At 35.8% G+C, this 25647-nt stretch overlaps 1 protein-coding gene and 1 pseudogene across 1 annotated transcript; both read right to left on the reverse strand.

Annotated features, from left to right (window-relative positions):
• Positions 1–69: 69 nt before the first annotated feature.
• LOC107824094 (protein HYPER-SENSITIVITY-RELATED 4-like) lies at positions 70–4288 on the reverse strand (annotated as a pseudogene).
• A 148-nt stretch (positions 4289–4436) lies between these two features.
• On the reverse strand, positions 4437–12014 carry LOC107824093 (IAA-amino acid hydrolase ILR1-like 6). Its single transcript, XM_016650818.2, has 5 exons — positions 11331–12014; positions 10518–10643; positions 6784–7098; positions 6170–6298; positions 4437–4936 (listed from the first exon to the last, which is right to left on the reverse strand). Exons 1-5 carry the CDS (start codon positions 11844–11846, stop codon positions 4568–4570), a joined length of 1455 nt encoding a protein of 484 aa, XP_016506304.1. The 5' UTR covers positions 11847–12014; the 3' UTR covers positions 4437–4567.
• Positions 12015–25647: the final 13633 nt, after the last annotated feature.

Genomic DNA, 25647 nt, shown 5'->3' on the forward strand with positions numbered 1-25647 from the left:
ACACTAAATACACAATGAAACAATTGGCGCTTAAAGTAGACGATCATATTCTTGTTATTCTTCAATTTAATTTAAAAGCAGTACTATCGTTCAAATTTTTAATACATCTACTTTTCCTCAACGTTCTTCCACCCCTATATTCCAATGGAGTAATAAATATTTCTTAGAATGTGAAATATTAATCTAATCCATTTATGATCAAACACAATGGCATATCTACTCTATGAGTTATGGGTGCTTAATTACACACTCATTACTTTTAGAGCCAAACATTACATATCTACTCTAAGATGCACAATTATTTCCCAAAAGTTAGTCAAATATCAAACATAGATAGGTGGGACCATGTTGTTATTTCACAAAGTCAAGTGAGTCCTAATTTTCATTTGCAACATTCTCCCCGACTTCCTTGTTTCTACTTATTTTTCTTCCTCTTGAGTACTTTGAGCCTTGTCTCTTCCTCTTCTTTCCTCCTTTTATGAAGAAACTCAATCAAGTTTTTAAGTGCAATGTCAACTTCATCTTCCTTCATCAGCTGCTCTGCAACCTCAGCTGGTGTCACTGCCGTATTTCCAATCAACTCCTCGATTTCTTCAAATAGTTGATGCTCTCTGATCCCAAGGTAATTGGAAGCAAGAAGCCTAAAGCCACAAGAAGTGCAATATGCCATATGAACGTGCACGTCCATTCGACCTGGTCGCAACAATGCAGGATCAAGCTTTTCGACGTGATTTGTTGTGAAAATTATGATTCTTTCGTCTCCACAACTTGACCACAAGCCATCAATGAAGTTCAGCAGACCAGACAATGTCACCTATAACAATAAAAGACAGAACAAAATCATATGGACATTCAGTATGAATTTAAGTTACGGTAGTTTTTTGAGAAAAATAATATCACGCTATGTTAAATGTGTTCATGGACTGAAAAAAGACCGACAAATTAGTATCATAGCGGATGATTTGATGAATGATTATGGAAATAGTGAATGGGGCGGAGCGGCCAGGTTGATTGGAACACTTGGACCAGTTGGAGAGCACATAGGAGGAAGCTTGTCCAAATGTAATTATTTTAAGAGTATTATCTTTAAGCTAGTATGAGCCCCCAGGGTGTTCAAAATCGAACCGAAATCAAAAATTGAACCGTAAAAATGACTTAATGGCTTATTGATAACGGGTGATCGATTTAACGGATGGGAAACAGATTGAAATTTTATTATTAACGGCTTATCGGTTTGGGAGCGGATTATTCAATTTTCTTATCGGATAAACTGTTAACTCGTTAAATATACATATATATCCCTTCCACAGTTCCACTTATCCACTGTTGAAGAATTTTTATTTTTTCTGTTGTATTAAATAATAAAAATCCTTTCGACACTTACACTTACCCGGTACTGCCCAGCCCTATTACACTATTACTCTATTAGAAAATAGAAACCCTAACATCTAAAATTCCTTATTTCCCTCAGATCTCATAAGTAACAGCAACCCACTGCCCAGCCCTCTCGAGTCTCGCCTCTCCCTCTCGCCGTCTCACAATCTCAACACACTTCTCAGAACCAGATCTCAGAACCCCAGTTACGAGCTTACGGCCATAGCCAGAGCAGCAGATGGTAAGTTTCTTTCTTCTCCTTTTCGAATCTCTACTTGATGGTTGAATCTTTAGTGGGATAGCATGCATATGCACATATCATGTTGCATCTTGCTGTTAATTTCTCTTTCCTCTTCTTATTTGGTGAAATTATGGGAAAATATATAGGAAACAACAGTCATGAAAGCAAAGAAAGCGAAATCTGGGAAATAAATTTTAAGAACACTAGATGAAGCAATTTCAAGTTGGAAGATATAGAAGAGTAGTGGAAGCAAACGGGAAATAGGTTGGAGAGCGATGCTATGTTTCTTTTTTGACTTATACGGAATTAATGTACAGTGTTCTGGTGGAGTGGGGTGACAAGGATACTTAGGAGCCAATAGAACTTGCAAGTTTTTTGAACTTTGAAGCTGCAGAAATTGAAGCACTGCTAGGGGTTAGCTACAACAGTTGTATTTTGGATGTCTCCAATTATTCTAGATTTTATGTCTAAGTTTTTATTTTATCTCTAGTTGTATTCTGGACTCATTTTGAGAGATGTAATTGCCATGTTAGGAAGTGTTAACTGTTATGTTAGCTGAAGCACCGTTAGGTATTTACTAATTACTAGTAACCGTATAACTTGAAGGACCAAAATAATCCTCTGTAATACAAATTGAACTAGGCCGATAAACCGGCCGATAAACCGCCCAATAATAGCTAAATCGATACCAATCCGCCCGATATCTTATCGGGTGGTTAACGGATTAATACATTTAAAAGCAGATAACCGATAAGCCGAGCCGTTAAGAGTAAATAACCGACCGATCCGTCCGATAAGCAGCCCTACCCCAAACCGTTTGGCTCTCGATATCCGCATGGTGCTACATAAATTGGGACGAAAGGAGTAATAACTTCGTGTTGAAGAATATAATTAACTAATTAAGAAAAGTGTGTTTTCAAATTCTTTCAACATTTAACAAAATGTGAAAGAAGCGGAATATTGTTTTTAAAGATTCTAACCTTGCTTTCTTCCTCATGAGAGTCATTAGAAGGAGCAGCTACACGGCTAGACAACTTTTCTTGCAAATCAATGGTAGCATCAATGTCTTCCACCACCAATATGGACTTATTAGCAGTGGCCACCAGCAGCCGCCGCAAGTCCGTATTCTTCTTCACCTCGGTCAACTCCAAATCATATATATCAAAGTTCAAATAATTAGCCATAGCAGCAATCAAACTAGATTTACCAGTACCTGGTGGACCATACAACAAATACCCTCTTTTCCATGCTTTCCCAACTTTCCTATAATACTCTTTCCTCTTCACAAACCTGTCCAAATCCTTCACAATCCTTTCCTTTTGTTCCACATCCATTGCCAGAGTCTCAAACGTAGCAGGATGATCAAGATTTACTGGCGTCCACACTGCACTTAGGTCATGCATATTCTCATAATCCACAGTGTGGATCTTTAGTGTCCTGATTTCTTGTTTTCGCAATTTTGCCTTGTTAATAATGTAGGGCAAGTAACATTCGAGGACAAAGTCGTTGTTTTTTCGGTGAAACGTGAGTTCATAGGATCTAACCTCGGATTTTAGAGTGGAGTTCATGTCACGCGGATTATAGAAATAATCTTTTGACTGAACTTGCCTACAAACCCATATCCACTTGAATTTCTGACCTTTGAAACAATCAGTAACTTCCTCGTTGCGTTCCATGCTCATATTGAAATTCTTTTCCTTCTCCGGTTTGCTGATTTTGAAGCGACGTGAGTTAGGAGAGAGCTTGGAGCCCAAGTAAATTTGTGCTGACTCGTATACTTCGTTGCTTACCATGCCATCAAATTCATCAATTACTATTGTTAGCTGATTTGAGAATTTAATAAAGAGGTTTCTTATCCCGAAAAAAAGATAGTCTTGGACTTCTGGAGGGAGGTTACCATCACCATTGCAGCAGCAGAGCCAACTGCTGATATTATGGTTTTGGCAATTGCCATATTTGATTCACCAGAAGTCGACATATTAATTGCTAAGAAATTGGGATAATGGGATTATTGTGAATTGAGCAAATTGATTGTAGATAGCTCCCTCTTCCCCTGTTTTGATTTTTATATATCTCTTGGAATAGGGGATTAAAATGGGAATAGAATCTTGAAAGGCAGCTAATGGATGATTAAATTAAAAAAGGTGCTTTTCCTTTTGACAAGTAATTAGGAACGTGCTAATTAATGAAATGTCGAAGGAAAGAAGATTGAAAAGCCAGAAAAAGTTTAAAGAAGATTGGAAAGCCCAAATATTGATTCTTTTGGTGTTTTTGTTTATTGCAAATCATTATATAGGAGTTTCCATGGAACTTCTTAAGGTGGAAATGCTTTATACCCAATCCCAGATATGAGTTCTTTGAAATATTAATAGTATACCTGGAACTTTTCGCGGCAATTTTGCTAGTTAATATATACTACATCTTTATAACTTGGTTATCGGGCCATCTTAGTTTGTTCTCTAACGTAGTTAAGTTTACCTTATGTTATGAGTAAGATAAGATTCGATCAGTTTGTTAGTAACAAGACCTTCATTAATTTGTACATAGTACACATTACATCTAAATGTTGTCTGAGATACACTTTCCTTTAACATCTAAGAATATCAAAGAATATAGAGAACTTCCCCAGATAATTGTTTCTCATGTGACCAAAGACAGTAGTTACAGTCTAATAGTTGCAACTTCATCATACATCATTTATGTACAGAGTTCAAATTCTAGCAAAAGAACTTTATAATATCATATATCTTCTTTTCTCCATAATTCATGTGACCAACCTCATGAAAAAACATTTAAGAAAAAAAATAGTACAACCATTCTCGATGGGACTCTTAGTAGTTAATCATAACATAGGTTGGCATGCTAGGTAGAAGTCGAAGAAAAAAAAGGTGAAAAAAAAGAAGAATTGCATAAAACAAAATTCCTATTTCACTTCAAAATGAAGTTTAACTATCAAGATCCATACTCATAAAGGTATCTTTCCGCAATTGCAGCATGAGTTGCTGCACCAATAGGCAATACATCTTCATCAATCATGAAATGAGGAGAGTGTCCTGTGTGATATGATCCTAATGTCTCATTCCTTATCCCTATATAGAAGAATGCTGCAGGTATCAGTTCAGAGTAGAAGGAGAAGTCCTCGGCTCCCATCATCGGTGGAACTACCTTAAAGTTCGTCGGACCAACCAAATCACCGGCGACCTTCTTCACATGTTCGTACATTCTGTCGTCGTTCACTGTCGGAGGATAGATTGTGTCCTTGTCTTCGAAAAACTCCACTGTTGCACTGCATCTGAACACACTAGCTTGTTCTGTGAATACCTGTTGTTAAAAGTCATGTAGAAATTAGTACAAGTCCTTGTGTCACTCTTTCCTTACTAGTTCATTTAAAAAAGAATAGTATCAATTTATATATTGAGAACAATTTAACTTTATTTTTCATTTATTCTTAATAGTATGGCTTTTATAGTAAGAAATTTGACCACAAGTTCCAAATATTTTTCTTTCTTAGACTTTGTGACATATCAAATTTTGCACATAAACTGAAGCGAATGGAGTACTACAAAGTATACCTTGTTGTAGGACCATGGAATATTTTAGCATGCACGTTTTTGGTATGTTTTCTTGTTCTACCGTAAAGGATTAGATCTTTTACAAAATTGGTGAAACGACTTGTCCTCCTTACATATGGTGCAGTATCCACATCTAGGAGTGGTTGATTTTATTTTTGCAATAGTAAAAGCTTTTGGTTCTAATTCACGAATCTATAATAGACCACATGGTGTGTAATTCGTCAATCAAATCTTGGCATTTTTTGAGGACATGACCAACATTGGGTCCTATAATATTGGCTAAAACAGAGTTATCTTGTGACTCGGCAAGATTTAGGATACGGAAAAGGCAAATATACCCTTGTAATATCATAAAAGGTTTAAATGTACCTCTCGTTATACTTTGAGTCCAAATATATCCTTATTGTTATACTTTGAGTCCAAATATACTCATATCGTTATACTATTAGTTCAAATATACATTTTTCAGTTAAATTTGTCCAAAGTGAACATTCAATCCTACGTGGCACTGACATTTGATGAGCCGCATGGCTTGCCACCTCAACACCCCTAACCCATTTTACCCCTCCTATTTTTTTTCCACCACTAAAATTTTCTTCCCCCAACCATTATTGCTACCATTGCCGCTACCATAAAAAATATTGTATTTCAAATTTTAGTCTTTTATATATGGATTAGGGGCGCTGAGGTGACATGTCATGTGGCATCCAACTCATCAAATATCAGTATCACGTAGGATTGAATGTCCACCTTGGACAAACTTAACAGAAAAGGGGTATATTTGAACCAATAGTATTACGGCAAGAATATATTTGAACCCAAAGTATAACGAAAGGTATATTTAAACTTTTTCTCATAGTATAAGGATATATTTGGCCCTTTGCCGTTTAGGATAAGTCCGGAGTCATGATTGAGCTGAAACTTTTGGGGTGAGATTTGTGAATGCACTCATGTTGGTCACAATATATCTACTATTACTAACCTCTCTTATTCTTCTAAGAAGCTGATAAAAGTTGGTGCTGGAGAAAGCCCTGAAAGTACCACTGAGAGTAACTGCTTCTGGTATCACATCAAACTTATCTCCGGCATTGAACGATGTCACCGACACCACCTAAAATGAATTCACAAAAAACAGAATGTCAAAAAAAAATCAGTTCTTGAAGCTGTTACAATTTTTGTTTATAATAGTGATGTATTAGCCATTTTACGCGCCCCTATTACTTCCCAATGGTATAGACACCAGGTAACTTCTAATTTTCCATCACATCTTAGCCGGATAAGAAAAAATTGACTAAAGTTTTTTTTGTTTCTGGTAAGATTTGAACCATGGTCTCCTAGAATTTTCACCAACTTCCTCGACGGTTATAGCCTTGGGTGCTGTGACTATTGTCTTTCTCTTTTCCTCAAAACGCTATGTGATTTCTCTTCATCATTCTCAAGCTAGACAAGCATAGTTACCCGGTGTCTTAGCTGACGGGCGGAAAGTAACAATTTTTGATAAGACGGTCGAGATGCACGCAAATTAGTCGGGACAACACCGACATGAAAAGAAACGATAAACTTAAAAGCTTGGTGATTACTAGTTAAGTAGCACACCTGAGAATCCAAGGGATTGGATTCGCGAGAAACAATACTTTGCAAGCTGATAACAGCAGCAGAAGCAGCAAGTACAGGGTCAATAGAGTGGTGGGGATTGCTTGCTTGGCCTGTCTTACCACTAATGACAGCTCTAAAAAAGCCACATCCAGCAAGAAGAGGCCCAGGTCTTGAACCAATTACACCAGTTGGATGCTGATGTGAAACATGAACAGCAAATATAGCCTCTACATTTTCTAAAGCTCCATTTTTTATCATCCTTTTTGCTCCATTCCCTGCTTCCTCTGCTGGCTGAAATATTAGAATCACTGTCCCCTGGTAAACATCAATAGCATAATTAGTTCAAGGACAACTACAGCTCTTAATACAAGGTTCTGAAGAAAATGGAAGAGGGGATTGCTATTAAGCACATTATTATTTTGCTGTTTCTCCCACACAGGAGCGGAGGTAGAACGCGAGATGCGGGTTCGGCCGAACCTAGTAGGTTTTGTTCAAATCATGTATTTATCTTAAGAAATTCATTGAATATGTTCAATTTATTAATTTAGAACTCAGTAACTAAAAGTATTGCAGTCCCTTGACTCCGCCTCTGGTCCCACATATCACATGTTGTAATTGATTATAGAAGTAGGCAACTTGACAATTGGAAAGAAATAATTGTATTTTTTTCTCTTTCTTTTTTCCTTTTCAGAATGTATGCTATTCTATACTTTTATAATTGCACTCAAGGAATGATTGTATTTATGCTAGCGTTCAAATTCAAGCAAAAACAAAAGAAGCTAAGCACATTTCTTCTTTTTTGTTTAAGTTTTGGCGGGCTATATTTGAAATTAATGCACCTAAGTTGGTTGAAATTCTATTGGAATTAATAAATGAGATAAGTATAAATGAAGTTTACATGATAAGATCATACGAGCGTCATTCTTTACAATAAAATCTCAATTGACGAAAATCTCCATCTTCTCATTAACAAACGACTAAAATATTCAATGCCATTCAGCATCAAAATGGAACGGATTTGATATCGGAGAGATAGTGGGCATCTCTATTATATTGGAAAGATAAAAGACAAGAAAACCTCTATAAACAAAGGCACTATAAAGGTGCTTTATCTTCCCATTTATTAAACCATTTGATCCTTACAAATTACAGGATTTTTGCCTCTTTTTTTCCCAAGGTCCTCAAGTGTTGAAAATGACTTGAAATAAATAAAAATGCATTTCATAATTCCATGGTCCCAATTACTCTCAATGAGTTGTTGGCTGTCATCCTCATCCTCAAGACCGCAACAAATACTCTTAGATAGCTTACCAAAAAGAAAAGGGAAATTTTTAAATATAAGATTTTATTTAAAAGCAGAATCTCGATATAATATACATACCTCTCATATATATATATTACTGCAATTACTTCTTTTTGTTTTTAGTTGACTTGGTCATGTAACTACCAGTCCAACTGTATGAACAAGCTATAATTTAATTGACATGGAACCAGTTCTCTCTCTCCTCTCTCAACTATTTTTAGTATAACATAGTGATAATCATAGTACTAAGTAAAGATACCTAAGATTAATCAAATACCAACTTGTTCGTGTTTCTAAACTAATTGACGCATAAAGGTTTAGGGGACATATTTGCACTTGAAAAGGCAACGAAAAGATGGGATCTTGGCCCCCGTCTCTGAGGGGAGGGAGGAATAGAAGGGGAATAAAAGACTGGTTGTGACTTATTATTTCATGACAATTCTCTTTCGTTCCAGTTCTTTTCTTTCAAACCAATTCAATTCTCTTTCGTTCCAGTTATTTTCTTTCAAACCAATTCAAAAAAGAAAAAAAATTTTGAACCACTTAACCACTAAGCTATGTTTTTGGGCACGGGCGGCCCAAGGGCAAGCCACTAAAGCAAAGGCTTTAGGCCACTAAATTTTGAGGCCCCCAAATTTTTCTTTTATTTTTCTACTCGTATTTGTATTGAGGCCCCAACTAATTTAGATTCGTACCGCGTAAGACTTAGTAAAAGAGAGAACACGTTTTAACAGGATTTTTTTTAACCACAGGACTCGAACCCAATATATTTAATTAAGGTAAGTTGGATCAAATACATCCCACAATAATCTTTAGAAGCAGGGTCTAAATATATTGGGTATGTTAAAATAAAAAATAAAATATTTTATAAAAATTCAAGATAACTTTTGATTTAGTAGTGATATAATCGTTTGAGCAAAAAATGGAGAAAGAGAATCACTCCCCCTAAACCCTTGTCGCGAATATAAAACTTTTCATTATTTAAATTTTACGAGTGACATCATTAGTGAGGTATCTATATGAATTTGGTTCTATTATCTAAGATCAACAATATCTTAGCAGAGACTAAATTATTTATAAAAAAAACTATTAACAACTGATGTTCGGCCAAAATTCTATACTTTTAGCACATTACTCGCCCTATATTTTGTTGATTTAAGCGAGTTATTGTGCGACAATTGCGCTAAATTGTGTTGTTCTATGTGTAGGAACATCGCAATGAATCATCGATGTTATGATAATTTTTTTTTTCCTTCTGAAAGGCCCCAAATTAAAAATTGGCTTTAGGCCACCAATCTTCTTGGGCCGCCCCCTGCTTTTGGGTTATATCAAAGGGATTCAAAACATAAAATATATAGGTAAAAACAGATTTTGCCTTATATATACAGTGTAATTTTTCGGCGAAGGGGGTTCGGGTCCGCCCCACTAAATCCGCCTCTGGTCAGAGGCGGAGTTAGGATTTGACCTCTATGAGTTCATCTTTTTAATTTTTTAGCTTTGAACTCATTATACTCATTAAGTTATGGGTACATATCTATTGTTTGTTGCAATTTTAGTAAATTTTATACATAAATTTAAACTATGAATCAAAAGTACTAAGTTCAGATGAACCAGCTCGTATCATAACATTAGATCCGCCCCTGCCTATGGTTTCTTCGTATATTCCAATATATGAATGATACTAAAATTTTCATTGAAATTTTGTAAGTTTAACAATGCAAAGACCACCCAAAACGCACTTGCAATGGAGAAAAAAAGTCAAAAGTAGAACTAAAAGAATCCAATGTAATTACCTTCAGCCTGGCAAAAAGCTCTAAAAGAACCATCACAAAGTAGATACTCTGCTTATATTTGAAGTATTATAACTATAACTAATGTTGTTCGTACGAAGTGCCCAACTCTAAAAAGTATCAAAAAACTAAATGCAGATCACTAGATTTACCATTTAGCCAAAAAGTTTAGGTGCTATTCTCATTATTGCAAATAAAATAGCCCCAGATACTCAATTACCCACGACCAATTAAAAAACAAACAATCGGAGCTTGGTGCTCCAATATTCTCCAAATATTATGCCCAAAATCATGGAAACCACTATATGGAGGACAAAAGAATATTTTAAGCAGTCACAAGAACAACGTTTTCTTCTTCTTTGAGTCACAAGAATAAACTTGATTTGATAGTCCACACTTGGTTTATTCTTTAGACCAGGTCCTTTAAAAAAAAATTGGGGGAATTAATAAAGAGAATAACATTATATGACTAGAAATGAAAAGATATTTTTAAGGAGAAAAAAAAAAAATAAAGAGTAGTTTTCCTGAAGAAAATAAAAAATATAAGAATAAATAAACTGTAGGTGAAAATTTTAAAATTCAAAATATGCCCCTAAAATTTGAGTAACATTTCTCTGAATGATGTTTATTATAAAACATACCTTTAAGTTCTTCTCACGAGCCTTTAAAATCTTGGCTGCACCTATGAGCATAGCCACATGAGCGTCGTGACCACAAGCGTGCATTTTGCCCGCAATTTTGCTCTTGTGCTCCCATTCAACAGCTTCCTGTATTGGGATATAACAAAAATATAAATGAAGATTTGCAACAATTTTAAAATTTAAACAAAACAAAGTATGTAAGAAAATAAAATAAAAACCATAATGGGTGTGGTCCTTATTTAAAGATAAATATTTTCTATTTGTTGTACTAATAAATTATCACGTGTTTAAACATAAATGTAAGACTCGGTCAGAAAAGCAGCAGCTGACGTCAGATATAAGTGAGACAAAAAAAAATGATACTTAGTAAAAAAAATTATAATTATTTTTAAATATAAGTAAGACACGTGCTGTAAAAATATATAAAAATATAAAAATGTGACATTGTTGTGAAACGTGAACAAGACACGTATCTTAGAAGTAGAATGGAAGATAAAGATTGGCACTTTTCTCAAAATAGATATGAGAAACTATGCCCCACATATAAATCAAAAAAATAATTAGAGTAATAGATTTTCAAGCTAATAATTTCAATATTCAGTGGTAAATATCATATTCTAAGGACCATGTTCTTTCATATTTTTTTCTCACTTAATTAAACTGTTAATTTTATCAGATTAACAAGTAAAGAAAAAACGAGTAGCCCAAGGATAGAAAGTTTTCTATTTTCAATTTTCTAGTAACATTTGGAAATTAGGAAATGGAAGAAAACAAAAATAAGAAATAAAAATTTTAAAAAATTAAAATAGAAACCTGAATTGGAAGGGCATCCATATCAGCTCTGAGAGCAACAAACGGCGGCTGGCCGGAGCCGATCATGGCTCGAATTCCGGTAGTAGCTAACGGAAACTGATAAGGAATCTCCATTTTCTCAAGTTCTTGACGAACCAGTTCACTAGTTTCATATTCTTCAAAAGCAAGTTCAGGGTATTCATGTATTTTTCTCCTCACTGATTTTATCCATTTCACATGCTCTTTCTTCTGGGCAATTTTCAGAATTTCATTTGAGCATTCTTTTGTCCAAATTGAGCAGTCCGAGGAGGTAAAAAGTTTGAGTTTTGATGTTCTTGTTTGGTTTTGAAGGACCATATTATTGGGATTTTTTAATAAAGTAATGGATTTGAAGTATGTGAAATCATGTTGATCAGAGGAAGAGGAAGCAGAGGTTTTTGCTCCCTTTAATGGATTAGTTAAAATGAAACCAAGAAATATGGCAAAAAAAATTGCTTTTTTACAAGTTATTGGAAATAACTTCACTAGGGTATCCATTTTGATGGAAGAAAGATAGAGATATGAAGATTCAAGAGAGATAATAAGAAGATGAAAGTTTGTGTTTGAGAAATGAATCAATGGAGATTAGATAAAAGTAATTTAGTAGAGTGAGTATATGTGTGGGAAAGAGAGAGTGATAACTAGGGGCACATGCGAACTCTAATACTTTTGACGTATTTTTTTTTCTTTTTGAAGGTATAAAGATATTTTTGAAGTTGAATATAATTTTTTGCGTAAATACTTATAAAATTTCTATAAATAACAAATTTGAATGCATAATTTGCCATTTTATGTGTTAACAAACTTAACTTATTAGTCCGTTTTAAAAACAATGATATATTTTTATAATTGAAATTAATTTAATTTTAAACTTTTTATTTTATCTTAATGATAAACTTTTATAATCACACAAATATTATTAGCTCACAAAACTTTTACCCCTTAAACTATTAAAAATATAAATTTTAAAAAAAAAAATTAAACTCTATATGAAATAATCTGTCGAACTAAAAACCGCGAGTGAATGGGAGGTGGGGTAGGAGAGGGACAGAGGCCACAAGGGGAATAGGAACAACACGTGGTGATATATAATACTATAAGAGAAAGTAAAAGGAGTTTAGTGAATTGAGTCACGTGGTGGAATTGATTGCGTAAATAGCCATAACTACAAAAGTCTAAAAGAGAAAGGACCCACCAATTTGTCCTCTCATTGAATTCGGCTACGAGTGTGGTCTGTGGTGGGATTAGGCATAGGTACTTGGCAAAAGATGGGTGGAGGAAAATTGAAGACAGAAATATACGATAAGTATTTCTTTCCAAAATAAGTATAAACACGTGGTACGGTTTCCATGCTTCGTTTTAAAGGAAAAGGGAAAGAATTATTAATACTAATTTAATAAAATCATGTATTTACCAAAAAAAAGTTTATTTTTTATATTTAAAAACTCTTTAAATTTAAACTAGTCATTTATAGAAATGTCATAGTATGTCAAAATACCACGAGGGTTACATTTGTATGTATAAAAGATCTTTCTACTTTCTTTTAAAATTAGAGGGAGTAACTTTTTTTTAATTAAAAATATATAAAAAATTGTGATAAAGAAAAATATTTGACTTTCTAAATAATATTAATGTCTGATAAAGTCAGAACCGATGAAATTAAATTGAACTCAAGAATGACATAGGGGATAGGCGTTTGAATGTTGCATTTAGTTAATTTCAACGAGACACGTAGAAGTTTTGATATGTTTGGAAGATATTTCAGAAATTGAAAGGGTTAAAATAACAAATTCGCCTATATAGAACCGTATTTTGTGGGCTTTAGGAAGTAGAAATGACAACATGTAGACGCTTTTAATATTCCTATTTAAATATATTTATTTTTAAAAAATTAATATAGAATTTACTTAGTGTTGACAAATTTAAGACTGCTCAGTGCTCATTGTCCATTCAAAACCATACTTCGAGAATCCATAAGTTGATGACTCTCACATATGACATATGAACTACAGCCGAGAATTATCTTGTTGTAGTTGTCTAATCGATCGAATCATATACATTAGCTTGTATGATTTTTTTTAGTCTGTACATAAAAATTAATATTATTTTTATATTTAAAAATTTAATTTTAGACTCCTTATTTTATCTTTAATAATATAATTTATAACTAATGTTTATAGTTTTTTCAGATCAAATTTTTTTTAATGTTTTGCGTCCAATCAAAACTACCACGTAAAACAAGACAACAGGGTTGTAAATGAATGTACAGTTGTTGAAGTTGAGCTTTTACCAACACAAAGTAGACCACGTGTTGAAATAATGCGATATAGAGTAGGGTGTATGTGCAAATCCCGTTGTTTCAATAAAGTAGAGGCCAAATACATGCGGAGGCACTTTAATTTGTCCGAATTTTTTGTTTAGACACTTAAACTTCGGTCGGTACCTATTGAACACCAAAACTATTTTAAAAATATTCCAATTAGACATATTTTGCTGACATGACAAAATGTGTATTTTTCACTCTCTTAAAGCGCGTTTAGTATCTCAAAAAATAGTAAACTCATTTTTTTCTTTTTTCTTTCTCTTTTTCTTTTTTCATATTTTTTCTTTTACTCTGGTTTTGCCTGAAGGTCGGCCTACCTTGCCAGAAATTTTCATGGCCGGCCCGGAAGCAAGCCCGCTTCTCCCTTCTCCGCCAAGAACACTCCAAAAAAATATTAGATCTGGTTTTCCCAATCCCACCCAATTGTAACACCACCATCAGCTAAAGTTTTCCTTGTAAATTTGATAATAGAAAACCAGAGTCAAAATCGATTGCTGGATATGTGTACTGAAATCAGAAATTTGCATTTGTTATGGGAGTTGGTGAGACGATTAAGGTAAGAGAAATTTAAAGATTTGAAATTGTCAAGCAGAAACTTATTTGAAATTCAGAATAGCTAAGTAGAGACATTTTCCTTATTTATCTATCCTCTTTACATATTTTATAAGCATTGTTTTTTCTCTGTTAATGGAGCTTCCACCTGGGTTAGTGATGGTTGCATCAAGATCTCCTCTATATCAATTCTAGTTCCCAATTTCTGCTAATAACTTCGTTTTAATACTACAGCAACTAATTCTTCATGTGTTTAAGCTGCAAAAAGCTCATGCAAATTTAAGAAAACGTTACTGGAAAAATTGAAAGGAAATATCGGAAGAGAGAAAGAGAGTTTTGTTTGGGGGATGGTAGCTATAATGGAGTTTTTTATTTTCCCCTCAAAACTTTTTTTCCTAATTTTTTGGGATCAAATTCCAAGTGTCTCTGTCTCATTGGTTTGTTTTGCCAGGTCAATTGCATTTGAAATGCACGCACTTTATTTTTTGGCTATCTCAGCAAAATATTTCTAATTAATACACTTTTGGAGGACTTTAGGTGTTCAATAGGTACTAGCCCGAGTTCAAGTGTCTAAATAAAAATTTTGGACAAGTTTAGGTGTCCGCGTATATATTTGGCCTAAAGTAGACTCATCTTCGGCACAACCAAACATCCTCCCCTAACGAGTCTGGAACCAAAGTGTGATTCTTTTGGACTCAAACGATAAAAATAGGTGCAAAAAAATTGACTATCATTTTATATATAGCGCAGTTATTCACCGCGCTATACCTTAACGACATGTTTGTCCGTTAAGGTATAGCGCGCTGAATAACCGCGCTATACTTGAACTTTCCTACCCCACAATTAATTCAGCTGCACTTTACTGACCTACCAATAATTCATATGGGTATAGCGCACGTAGTATGCGTGCTACATATATAGCGCCTAATATGCATGTGTTATACATGAAATAATTATACCCCTACTGCGTAAAGGTCTTGCCTGCAATCAACAATGGAGCAGACGGGGTCACCTGCGAAATCCCTGGCATAAGCTGAAAGCTGAATGACGACATATCACGAGGAGCATCGTGTGGCTCAGGGTGAACACATGGTTGATCATCTCTAATACCCTCCACGGGTGCCTCAACGCCCCCTTGCTGGGGACCCCGTCCTCGCCGACTACCACAACCTCGTGGGCTAGCCCTTCCTCTTTGGCCACGTCTGCCACGTCTATCACGTTCAGGCTCTACTAGTGGCCCATGATGGTACTCCTTGGGCGGCATATAAGCAGCCTCGTATCCTAAGAGCCCATCCTCTCGGACACTTCTCAATGTGTTGGCAGCAAGATCAGTAACTCAACGGCCAAAGACGTGCAAAGCTGACGCTCCCTCGCCTATATGCTGCAGCATCTGCAGTCCCAGCTGGTAGAATTTATGTAAGCCAATAGTATGCATAACATTTAAATATTAATTACGGAAGAATAATGTAACGTTATAAGTATGTATAACAATTAACATACTGGTGCCACATGCCTCCCGACGTATGGAATGTACCGACTACCTGCGCGATGAACGGGATTCCTGATTAGAAGTCGGGTAACTCTGCGATACCAACCCATGTACTCATGCTCGCCATCCATACGATTATGTGGAAGGTATGGTGGAATCAGGTCACACCTTTGGTCCCAAACATCAATCTCGAACTCTAGCCATGCCATGTATGTCTGGTTAACCCTGCAACGATCATCCCGCTGGTAATGTGTCTCGTGCCAAGTGGGCGGAATAGGTACAAGCTGCGGGCAACCAAACTGACGAAGGACTCGCTCTGTGGCATGATGCTTGACTATGGCAAGACATATCAGTGGGGCGAAAGAGCTCAACATAGCTCGGCCACGGGAGCAATAATCGGGCAAACTAGCTATGAGTGCGTCGGTTTATGGCCTCCATACGAACTATTTATTAAACACAAGAATCATGAGTAAATGCAACACATATAAATCCAGGCCAAGTAAACTTAAGTATATATGTGCCTGCGCGCCTTTAAGTAAATCCAACAAATCCCTGTAATAATGGAGATGGTGTCGAGCCTCGACCTCGTGTGCGTAGCCTCTCCTATCAACCCACCGCCAAGCTAAAGGGAGAAACAGTGGAGGTGGTGCATCTGGTGCGATCGGTGGTAGAGGTGGATGGAACTGCAGGAACCGCTCCCAGGCCCAAACCTAATATAGATTGTGGACGTAAAATTTAAGTTATATTTTTACTATGTATGTTATAATCATGAAAAGAGTTGACTATGTTTTCACCTGCAGCAGCGGTAAAAATCCGGCAACGTTTCTCTGGGTGCCCATGCACGCCCGACATATCTGTATATACAGGTAACCTAGAATAGCTATAACCAGGTAAATCATCTAGCTACTCCAGATGATGTAGAAATCTCAAACTGACTAGGTTTTCCGAAGTGTTTGGGAACAATACACCACCAAACATCAACAACAACAATAATCTCGTGTGTCGGTCGAAATCCTCTGACGGTGAATCATCCGCAATATCCATATCCATCACCGCCAGATGCTGCCGTACGGGTGTCAGCTATAATTGACTAGCCCCACTCAATGCAGTCGGCTCTGCTGGCTGGAAACCGGTGAGATTCTGCAACATATGTAGGTAATCCACTCCCCTATAGTTTCTAAGAGCATGCGAGTAAGCTACAGGTAATCCATCGACATGCAGCCCAAAAATAACCTCTACGTCCTCAAGCGTGATAATAGCCTCGCCGATGGGTAGATGAAACGTGTGTGTCTCCGGTCACCACCGCTCTATCATAGCCGTGAACAATGCTCAATCTGTCACGACCCAAACCGCAGGGTCGCGACGGGCACCCGGTGCCTTGCACAATCGAGTACCAATGTAACATATCTTTCTTATCATACCGTCATGGGTACGTGGGCCAGACGCGTCGTCATGAGATAGTGAGAATAAAATATAAGGGAATACTAGACATAGGACGATCCAACATGATATAGAAACTTATATATGTGACATATGGGCCTATAAGGCTGACATGATCATTTGTACACTCAAACTATAGGCCATACAAGTATCCATATACATGACATCTGTCTACAAGCCTCTAAGAGTACATAAATGTTATAAAGGCCGGGACAGGTCCCCGCCATACCAATCAATACATGTCCAAATCATACTGACGAAATAGGCAACTTCGAAGTAAGTGGAGTGCACCAACACCTTCCGCTGAGCTGATAGCCTACTAGGAGGACTGTCAACCTGTCTATCGGGACCTGCGGGCATGAAACGCAACATCCCCAGGTAAAAGGAACGTCAGTACAAATAAAATATCGAGTATGTAAGGCATGAAAAGCAGTATATATAAGAGATGAAAGAAACATGGAGTAAAGAACTCAACTTATAAGTTTGAATAGCTCTATGAATCATGAAACATTTATAATGTCATGCATATGCATATAAATATCATATCATGCATAGGTGTATGCGTACATAACATCATCAAGCCTCTGAGGGCATCCCATTATATCATCTTGGCTTATGTGGGAGAAATTATCAACGTATACCGGCTGATCAGGTGGTGGTGCGTATATAACGCCATAATATTTTCCCATACCCCATATACATATACTATACGCGTATATAACGCCATATGGTCATGGGTCAGTATACATGTATAAATGGATGTAATGCATAATGAAGTAAGTCAATAAGATCTCTCAAAATTTCATGAGACCCATGAACATGCGATATGATAGTAGGACATTGGGAATCAATAACATAGGCACCTCTAGTACTTCTATGAATAAAGTCATTTAAGAAAGTTGCACATTTGCTCGTTTAGTTTGTATCATATGGATCATGACAAAAGAAAAGAAGGGATAGACTTAATATACCTCAAGTCGTCAATGCAACTCAACAACAAGCTTATGAAAACTAGAGCGCCAACCCTATAACAAATAAATGCATGTACAACTTAGATAGCACTAGTATATCACGTATCTCAAACGATAACTCGATTTTAAAATAAAACGGGCAGCATTTCCCCTGATTTGACTTCTCCCTCAACCCTACTATAGGCGATATACAAACACAATATAATCAGCAACTCAAAAACAATCCAACTACAATTCGACACCTTCAATACAAAAAAACCCCCAAATATACCATAACACACCCAATCAACAAGTTATCAATTAGCCTGAAATTGCAACGAATAGCGACCAGCCTACTACCCCTACCACATGTTGCGTTTCTCCATGCCCTTCATCCATCTAAACTCCATATATTAGCAGTACAATAGGCCAACACGAGTGGACTACAAAACAGTCTACTAAAAGTGAAATAAATCAAATGCATGGCTTCCAATCACCATCCCGTGAGTTCTAACTATTAGGAAATGAATTTATCAACCTTCCTTGATATTTAAAAGTTTAAATACAGAAAGTATACGTTTTCTTAACTATTAAGTACCTTCCAAAACTCAAACTACAAAAAAAAAAGGAGAGGCGATATAGCGATACTTACGTCATAGGGATCGTTCTAATGTTATCGCTTCTTGATTTCATACCCAGGATATTAATCATCTTTGAAACCCTAGAAGAGAGCTTAAGGATATGTTTATGGGTGTTCTCTGGTCGCGTGCTATGGAAAAATGAAGATAAAGACGACCTAAGACCTTAGCTCCTCATCATTGGCCCTTATTCTGACGCTTATATCTTTTTATCTGGATGTCGTATAAACGAACGATTAAGAGAGTTGGAAACTAAATTAAAAGACCTTTAATTTTGTATATAATATGTCCAAAAATACTTCATATAACATACAAAATTTATTTCTCAAAAAGCTTCAGTGACACACCTACTTGTCACATATGCAGTCTGCACAGTCTCCCAAAACTGAAAATATCTCTCTAATCCAATGGCGTATCAACACACGGTTTAATGCGTTAGAAAATAGACTCATAGATATTCAATCTTATATATGTATAATCCCGTAATTCCAAGTATATTGGGAGAAAAGCTCCGCTATATTTAACCCAATCTTCAGCACATTTATGAATGTAACTTGTGTTGACCTCTGCCAACTTTTGTTTCACAACTCGCTTGACTTCAAAACGTAACACGCGACTATCATACAACTAAAATAACTCATAAAATAACATCCTTATCATGTTAAGTACCCTAGTCTCACCCCAAAAGTACATGTTATAACATTACAAACTTGTCGACTTTCGACGAACTTATTTTCTTCAATTCGTTTAGCATCTAAGATTTCCATCCCTCTTGGTACTTGTTATCCATGATCTTAAAGATTTGTAGCCTCCAAGGTAACATTATTAACCTATCATATGTACTTTCAAAAATTATCTTATTTATGAGTTTACATCAATTGTCTTACAACGTACTCTTACGTACGAAAACATGTGGTGTAACATCATTCCCTCCTTTGGAACATTCGTTCTCGAATGTTGACTGATGTGCTTATTAGTCTCATAACCTATATCTCTTGAGAATACTTTAATATTGTCCTTTCCATCTAGGCAATTATTTTGTGAATAAATCCAAAGGTCAGGGCATTCCCGCCTTTAGACCTCTTTCTCACACCACGACTTGTGATCGGAATTCTTCCAATCTCTTAACTGTTGCTACCTTCTATCATGTAGCTTGTATGACTTTGTCCTTGTATGTGCGCCTATGCGAATCTTCTCTCCTTTTTCGTCTAGCTTTTAGCCAATCTCTAGGCCTCACTTTGTGAACATATACAACACTATGACAAGCTACCCCTCTGGGAATCTATAGGTGTACTGAAGTTCTTCACTTGGTACTTTGTCTAACTTACGACTATTGCTATATCTTGTTTCATAGCCTCGGTTATCTATGCTTATGGTTTTACTACAACTAGGTAGGTCATACTATACCATAACTCTTACTTCGGTTTATTACTACCTAGGTCTGCTACCCAACTCCAGGTTACTCTCTCGCTGCTTATCCTATATGTATAAATCTAAGTCCTTTAGTTCTTCCTCATTACTTTTCATCTTAAGAATAACGGCCTAATCCCATATCATACTTTGTAACTTTTATCCATCCATTGTTGATTCACCTTAATTCTGATCCATAATCTACCACTAATAACTTGAAACTTCTTACATAATACATTGTCACTAAGGCTCACGTCTCATTGGGGAACATTTGAAGTGATTTTCCTGATCCACCTAGGGACGATACAATACTTCAATAACCGTATTTCATAGCATTCCAAAGTGATTCATCATATGGGTTCTAATCCCGTGCAAATCATGAGATACCTTTTCTCAAAATTGTTACTCAATCAAAGGTCTAAACATCATCCTCTTATTTATCACCATTACACCCTTATTCTACTACTAGGGAAGCATTCCATCTCTTCTAACTACTACTAGTCTTAGACTCCTTTGCATTCATTAAGGCTATACCGATCTTTCTATAACTTACGGAAGCCATCAACTCTCTTATTTTGATGGGTTTAATACTGATGACTTACTTATTCTCGTCGCCTTCTCACTCACCTTTTCTTGTCCTTACTCCTATCTACCTAAAACCTTGTCGCTCTACCATACTTTAGCTTGCGACCTGCACATATCTATTCATACTACTCGCAACCTTCATTTAACTTGCTAGCACCATATATTTCCTTTCGTGGCTTCTCAATTGCCTTTAAACATAAGCAATTACTTTTCCTGGTTGTTCTGCCACTTGTTGCATGAATACATGGCTTATCTCATTGCTTACTAATACTAGAACTTCCTGTAACTCATGATCTCAAATATTATTATTTTTTTCTTCCCGTTCATTAGCCACGATAGGTGCCACTTTCTTATGGAGTGCATACAATGTTGTTGTGAGACTGTTGTTACAAGACCATTTTTTCTTTATGTCACTATGCTTAAGTTGAAGCCTTTTTCCCTATTTCCTCAGTTAGTCTTTCTTTGTAGTACTTAGGGGGGACCCTTTGACTCCTATAAAGTTTCAAGCTTATTACATCGTATACTCGAAAGTATTTTTTATATTCTTACTCGCCTATAATTATCCTTCGTTACTTACTTCCGCGCCCTTGTGCTCGTAGGGTTGCTTCTGACATGAAAGAAACATGGAGTAAAGAACTCAACATGTAAGTCTGAATAACTCTGTGAATCATGAAACATTTATAATGTTATGCATATGCGTATAAATGTCATATCATGCATAGGTATATGCATACATAACATCATCAAGCCTCTGAGGGCATACCATCAAATCATCTCGGCCTCTGTGGGCAAAATCATCAACGTATACTAGCTGATCAGGTGGTGGTGCATATATAACGCCATAACCTTTCCCATATCCCATATATATATATATATATATATTTTCCCATACCCCATATACATATACTATACGCGTATATAACGCCATATGGTCATGGGTCAGTATACATGTATAAATGGATGTAATGCATAATGAAGTAAGTCAATAAGATCTCTCAAAATTTCATGAGACCCATGAACATGCGATATGATAGTAGGACATGGGGAATCAAGAACATATAGGCACCCCTAGCACTTCTATGAATAGATTCATTTATGAAAGTTGCACATTTGCTCATTTCGTTTGTATCATATGGATCATGCCAAAAGGAAAGAAGGGATAGCCTTAACATACCTGAGCCGATTCCCTTAACAATTCCTCTAACCCACGTCTTTTGCGAAATACACGTAACGGCGGATCGAAGTAGGGAAAATCCGTACGATAATTTGATTCTAAAATAAAATGGGCAACAATGCCCCTGATTTTAATGCTCCCTCAAGCCTACTATAGGCTAGATACAAACACAATACAATCAATAACTCAAAAACAACCCAACTACAATTCGGCACCTTCAATACAACAAAACCCCAAAATATACCATAACACACCCAATCAACTAGTTATCAATTAGCCTGAAATTGCAACTACGAGCGACCATCCTACTACCCTACCACATGTTGTGTTTCTCCACTCCCTTCATTATTCTAAACTCCATAAATTAACATTACAATAGGCCAACACGAGTGGACTACAAAGCAGTCCACTAAAAGTGAAATAAATCGAACTCACGGCTTCCAATCACTGCCTCGTGAGTTTTAACTATTAGGAAACAAATTTATCAACCTTCTTTGATATTTAAAAGTTTAAATACAGAAATTAAACGTTTTGTTAACTATGAAGTACCTTCCAAAACTCAAACTACAAAGAAATAGAGAGGCGATATAGCGTTACTTACGTCATAGGGATCGTTCTAATGTTATCGCTTCTTGATTTCGTACCCAAGATGTTAATCGTCTTTGAAACCCTAAAAGAGAGCTTAAGGATATGTTTATGGGTTTCTATGGTCGTGTGATATGGAAAATGAATAGAAAGACGGACTAGGACCTTAATATATCAACTTTTGAAAAGTCAAAGAGGTGCTAGCTTGACACCCTATCATTGACCCTTCTTCCGACACTTATATTTTTTAATCTAGATGTCGTATAAACAAACGGTTAAGAGGTGTGCCATTGGATTGATATATTTTTTATATTATTATTTTATATGTTAGTTTATTACATTATTTAATATGTTAGTTTATTATTTTATATGTTTGTTTCTTACTCAGCTATTTTTGGGTATACTTTGTTTGACAAATTTTCTATATTGTTGTTTTTATGTTATTTTTTTAAAATTGTTGACTAAAATTCGAGAGGTTTTGTGTTTGAACAATTATTATTTTTCCAGATATTTTTGGGATTAAAAGATTATTAAATAATTAATTTAATAACTACTAAGATATATTATAATTATTTAATAATTAATCATATAAAAAATATTACAAACTTAATAGTAAATATTATTGAATTTATTTATTTCGTAACGATTTGTTTGTTAACTTTCATATTTTTCTCAAATTTCCCGGCAAATGATTATTTTATGATTCCTATCTAATATTTGATAATTATATACTGATATATTAAATCCATAATTGAGTGCTCTATCCGAATTTGTTAAGGAGAGCACCTAGTTTTTATTCTACACAACGGAATCTTAAGAAGCACTATAATAACACTACTCTAAATGACCACGAACAAAGTCAACTACCATTTGCTAAAATGTATTATTATTTTTACTATGCTAAAGGGAACTACATAACAATTAAGGGCACAATATAACATTAAAGGGCACTAAACAACAATAAAGTAACATATTAATATACGTACAACAATAAAATTACATATAATAATAATTATTCATAAAATAACCATATATATTTTTTACTCATTGTTTTGCACATAAATAATCTAATTCGGATAAAAAAACAACAAATTAATTAAATCACAAAACGATAACAAGAACTCATAGCCCACAGTAAATAACAACTAATAAGCATTTTATATACATGCGTTTTACCAAAAAGTAAGTCGGAATACCTCGATTTAAAGTTTTTTGAAATCTTAAAATTTGATGATTTGGGGGATGAAACTAGCAATCGATAGGATCCACTACACGACAACGCCTTGAATCCGGTGTTAACTTACTACAATACGAAGAAAATACACTTTTTGTGGGACGGGTGGGCTCCAATGGAATTTTTTCCTTAACAAATGGGGTGGGGTGATTTTGGAGTCTGCTGGTTCGCGTTCTGGTGGGGGAAGGAGATGTCACATTTTTTATATAGGCATAACGCACATATAGAATGCCCTATAATATAGCGTCTTCTATATGTGCGCTATACCTCCCGCCAATCTTTAGTCCAAATTAAGTGCGGTTATTCACCACGCTATACCTTAATGGACAAACGTGTCGTTAAGGTATAACGTGGTGAATAACCATGCTATATATAAAATGGTACTTAGTTTCTTGTTTACCTATTTATGTCGTTTGAGTCCAAAAATATCACAATTAGGTTTTGGACTCCTCTCCTAACGCTAAAATTTCTTCTTGATACTCCCTCAATTACAATTTATGTGGCACATTCTTTTACGAGACGATTAATTCATCAAAATCAAAAGTTTGGATGTGAATTTACAAACTTGTAACTACATTTACCCGAAATCATAGTGTTTTTATTAGTATTTTAAAAGGCATTTTCGGGGAGAGCCCCGGGGCGATGGTGTGGGGCGAAAGTCTCAAGAGGTGTACGCCCAGGAATTCGGGGCATATGCCCGGGAGTTCGGAGCGTACGATCGGACGTTCGAGGTGCTTTGTTTTAGTGAGGAGTAAGTCCGAGAGACTTTTTAAAATTAAAACAAAATTTGTTGAATAAGTCCTTCATATAATACCCAAATTCTCAAAACTCAGTTTGGTAATTACTCAAATGTGATGACCCGATAGGTCATCTTATGTTTTAAAACCTAATTCTGTGATCTGAAGCCATAAAATCTCATTTTTACCCTCCTCGATTTGCATGCGTAGTTCAAGTGTGTTTCCGAAAAGCTTTTATGTTAAAAAACTGTGAAAAATATGAAATTTTGCTTTGAAAACCATTTGAGTTGACTTTCATCAACGCTTTGAGAAAAAGGACCCGGATTCATATTTTGACGATCCCGGTGGGTCCGTATTATAATTTGGGACTTAGGCGTATGCCGGAAATCAAATTCGGAAATCCCTAGCCCGAGATATCGGACTTTGTTGAAATATGAAAGCTAAAGGCTTAATAAATTTGAAAGTTTTGACCCATAGTTGACTTTTTGGATATCGGGTCCGTATTTTGGTTCCGGAGCCCGGTATAGGTCCAATACCATATTTATTACTTGTCTGTGAAATTTGGTGAGAAACAAAATTGGTTTGACGTGATTCGGATGTCCTGTTGTGAAAATAGATATTTCAAAGTTTTCATGAAACTTTTATTTGATTTGGTGTTCAATTCGTAGTTCTAGATGTTATTTTGGCAATTTGATCGTGCGAGCAAGTTCGTATGATGTTTTAGGACTTGTGTTCATGTTTGGTTTGGAGCCACGAGGGCTCGGGTGAGTTTCGGATAGGCTACGAAGTGAATTTGGACTTAGAATATTGCTGGTGTGCTTCAATTTTTGTTGCAGGCCTCAGATCTCACAATTGCGAGATCAATCATCGCAATTACGACCACTATTGGGGTCGCATTTGCGATCTACTCATCGCATTTGTGATCTACTCATCGCATTTGCGAAGAGTATCTGGGGAAGCCAGAGTTCGCATTTGCGAACAATGTTTCGCATTTGCGATAGGAGCTGGAAGGGGGATACTTCGCATTTGCGATCACTGGGTCGCATTTGCGATCAAGCCAGAGTTCGCATTTGCGAACTATTCTTCACATTTGCAAAGAAAGTAGATGTGTGATGATTCTTGCATATGCGGGGCTCGCATTTGCGAACCCAAGGTCGCAGATGCGACATCTGCAACTGATGA

Source organism: Nicotiana tabacum, chromosome 24 (assembly GCF_000715075.1).
Source record: "Nicotiana tabacum cultivar K326 chromosome 24, ASM71507v2, whole genome shotgun sequence".
Lineage (NCBI taxonomy): Eukaryota > Viridiplantae > Streptophyta > Magnoliopsida > Solanales > Solanaceae > Nicotiana > Nicotiana tabacum.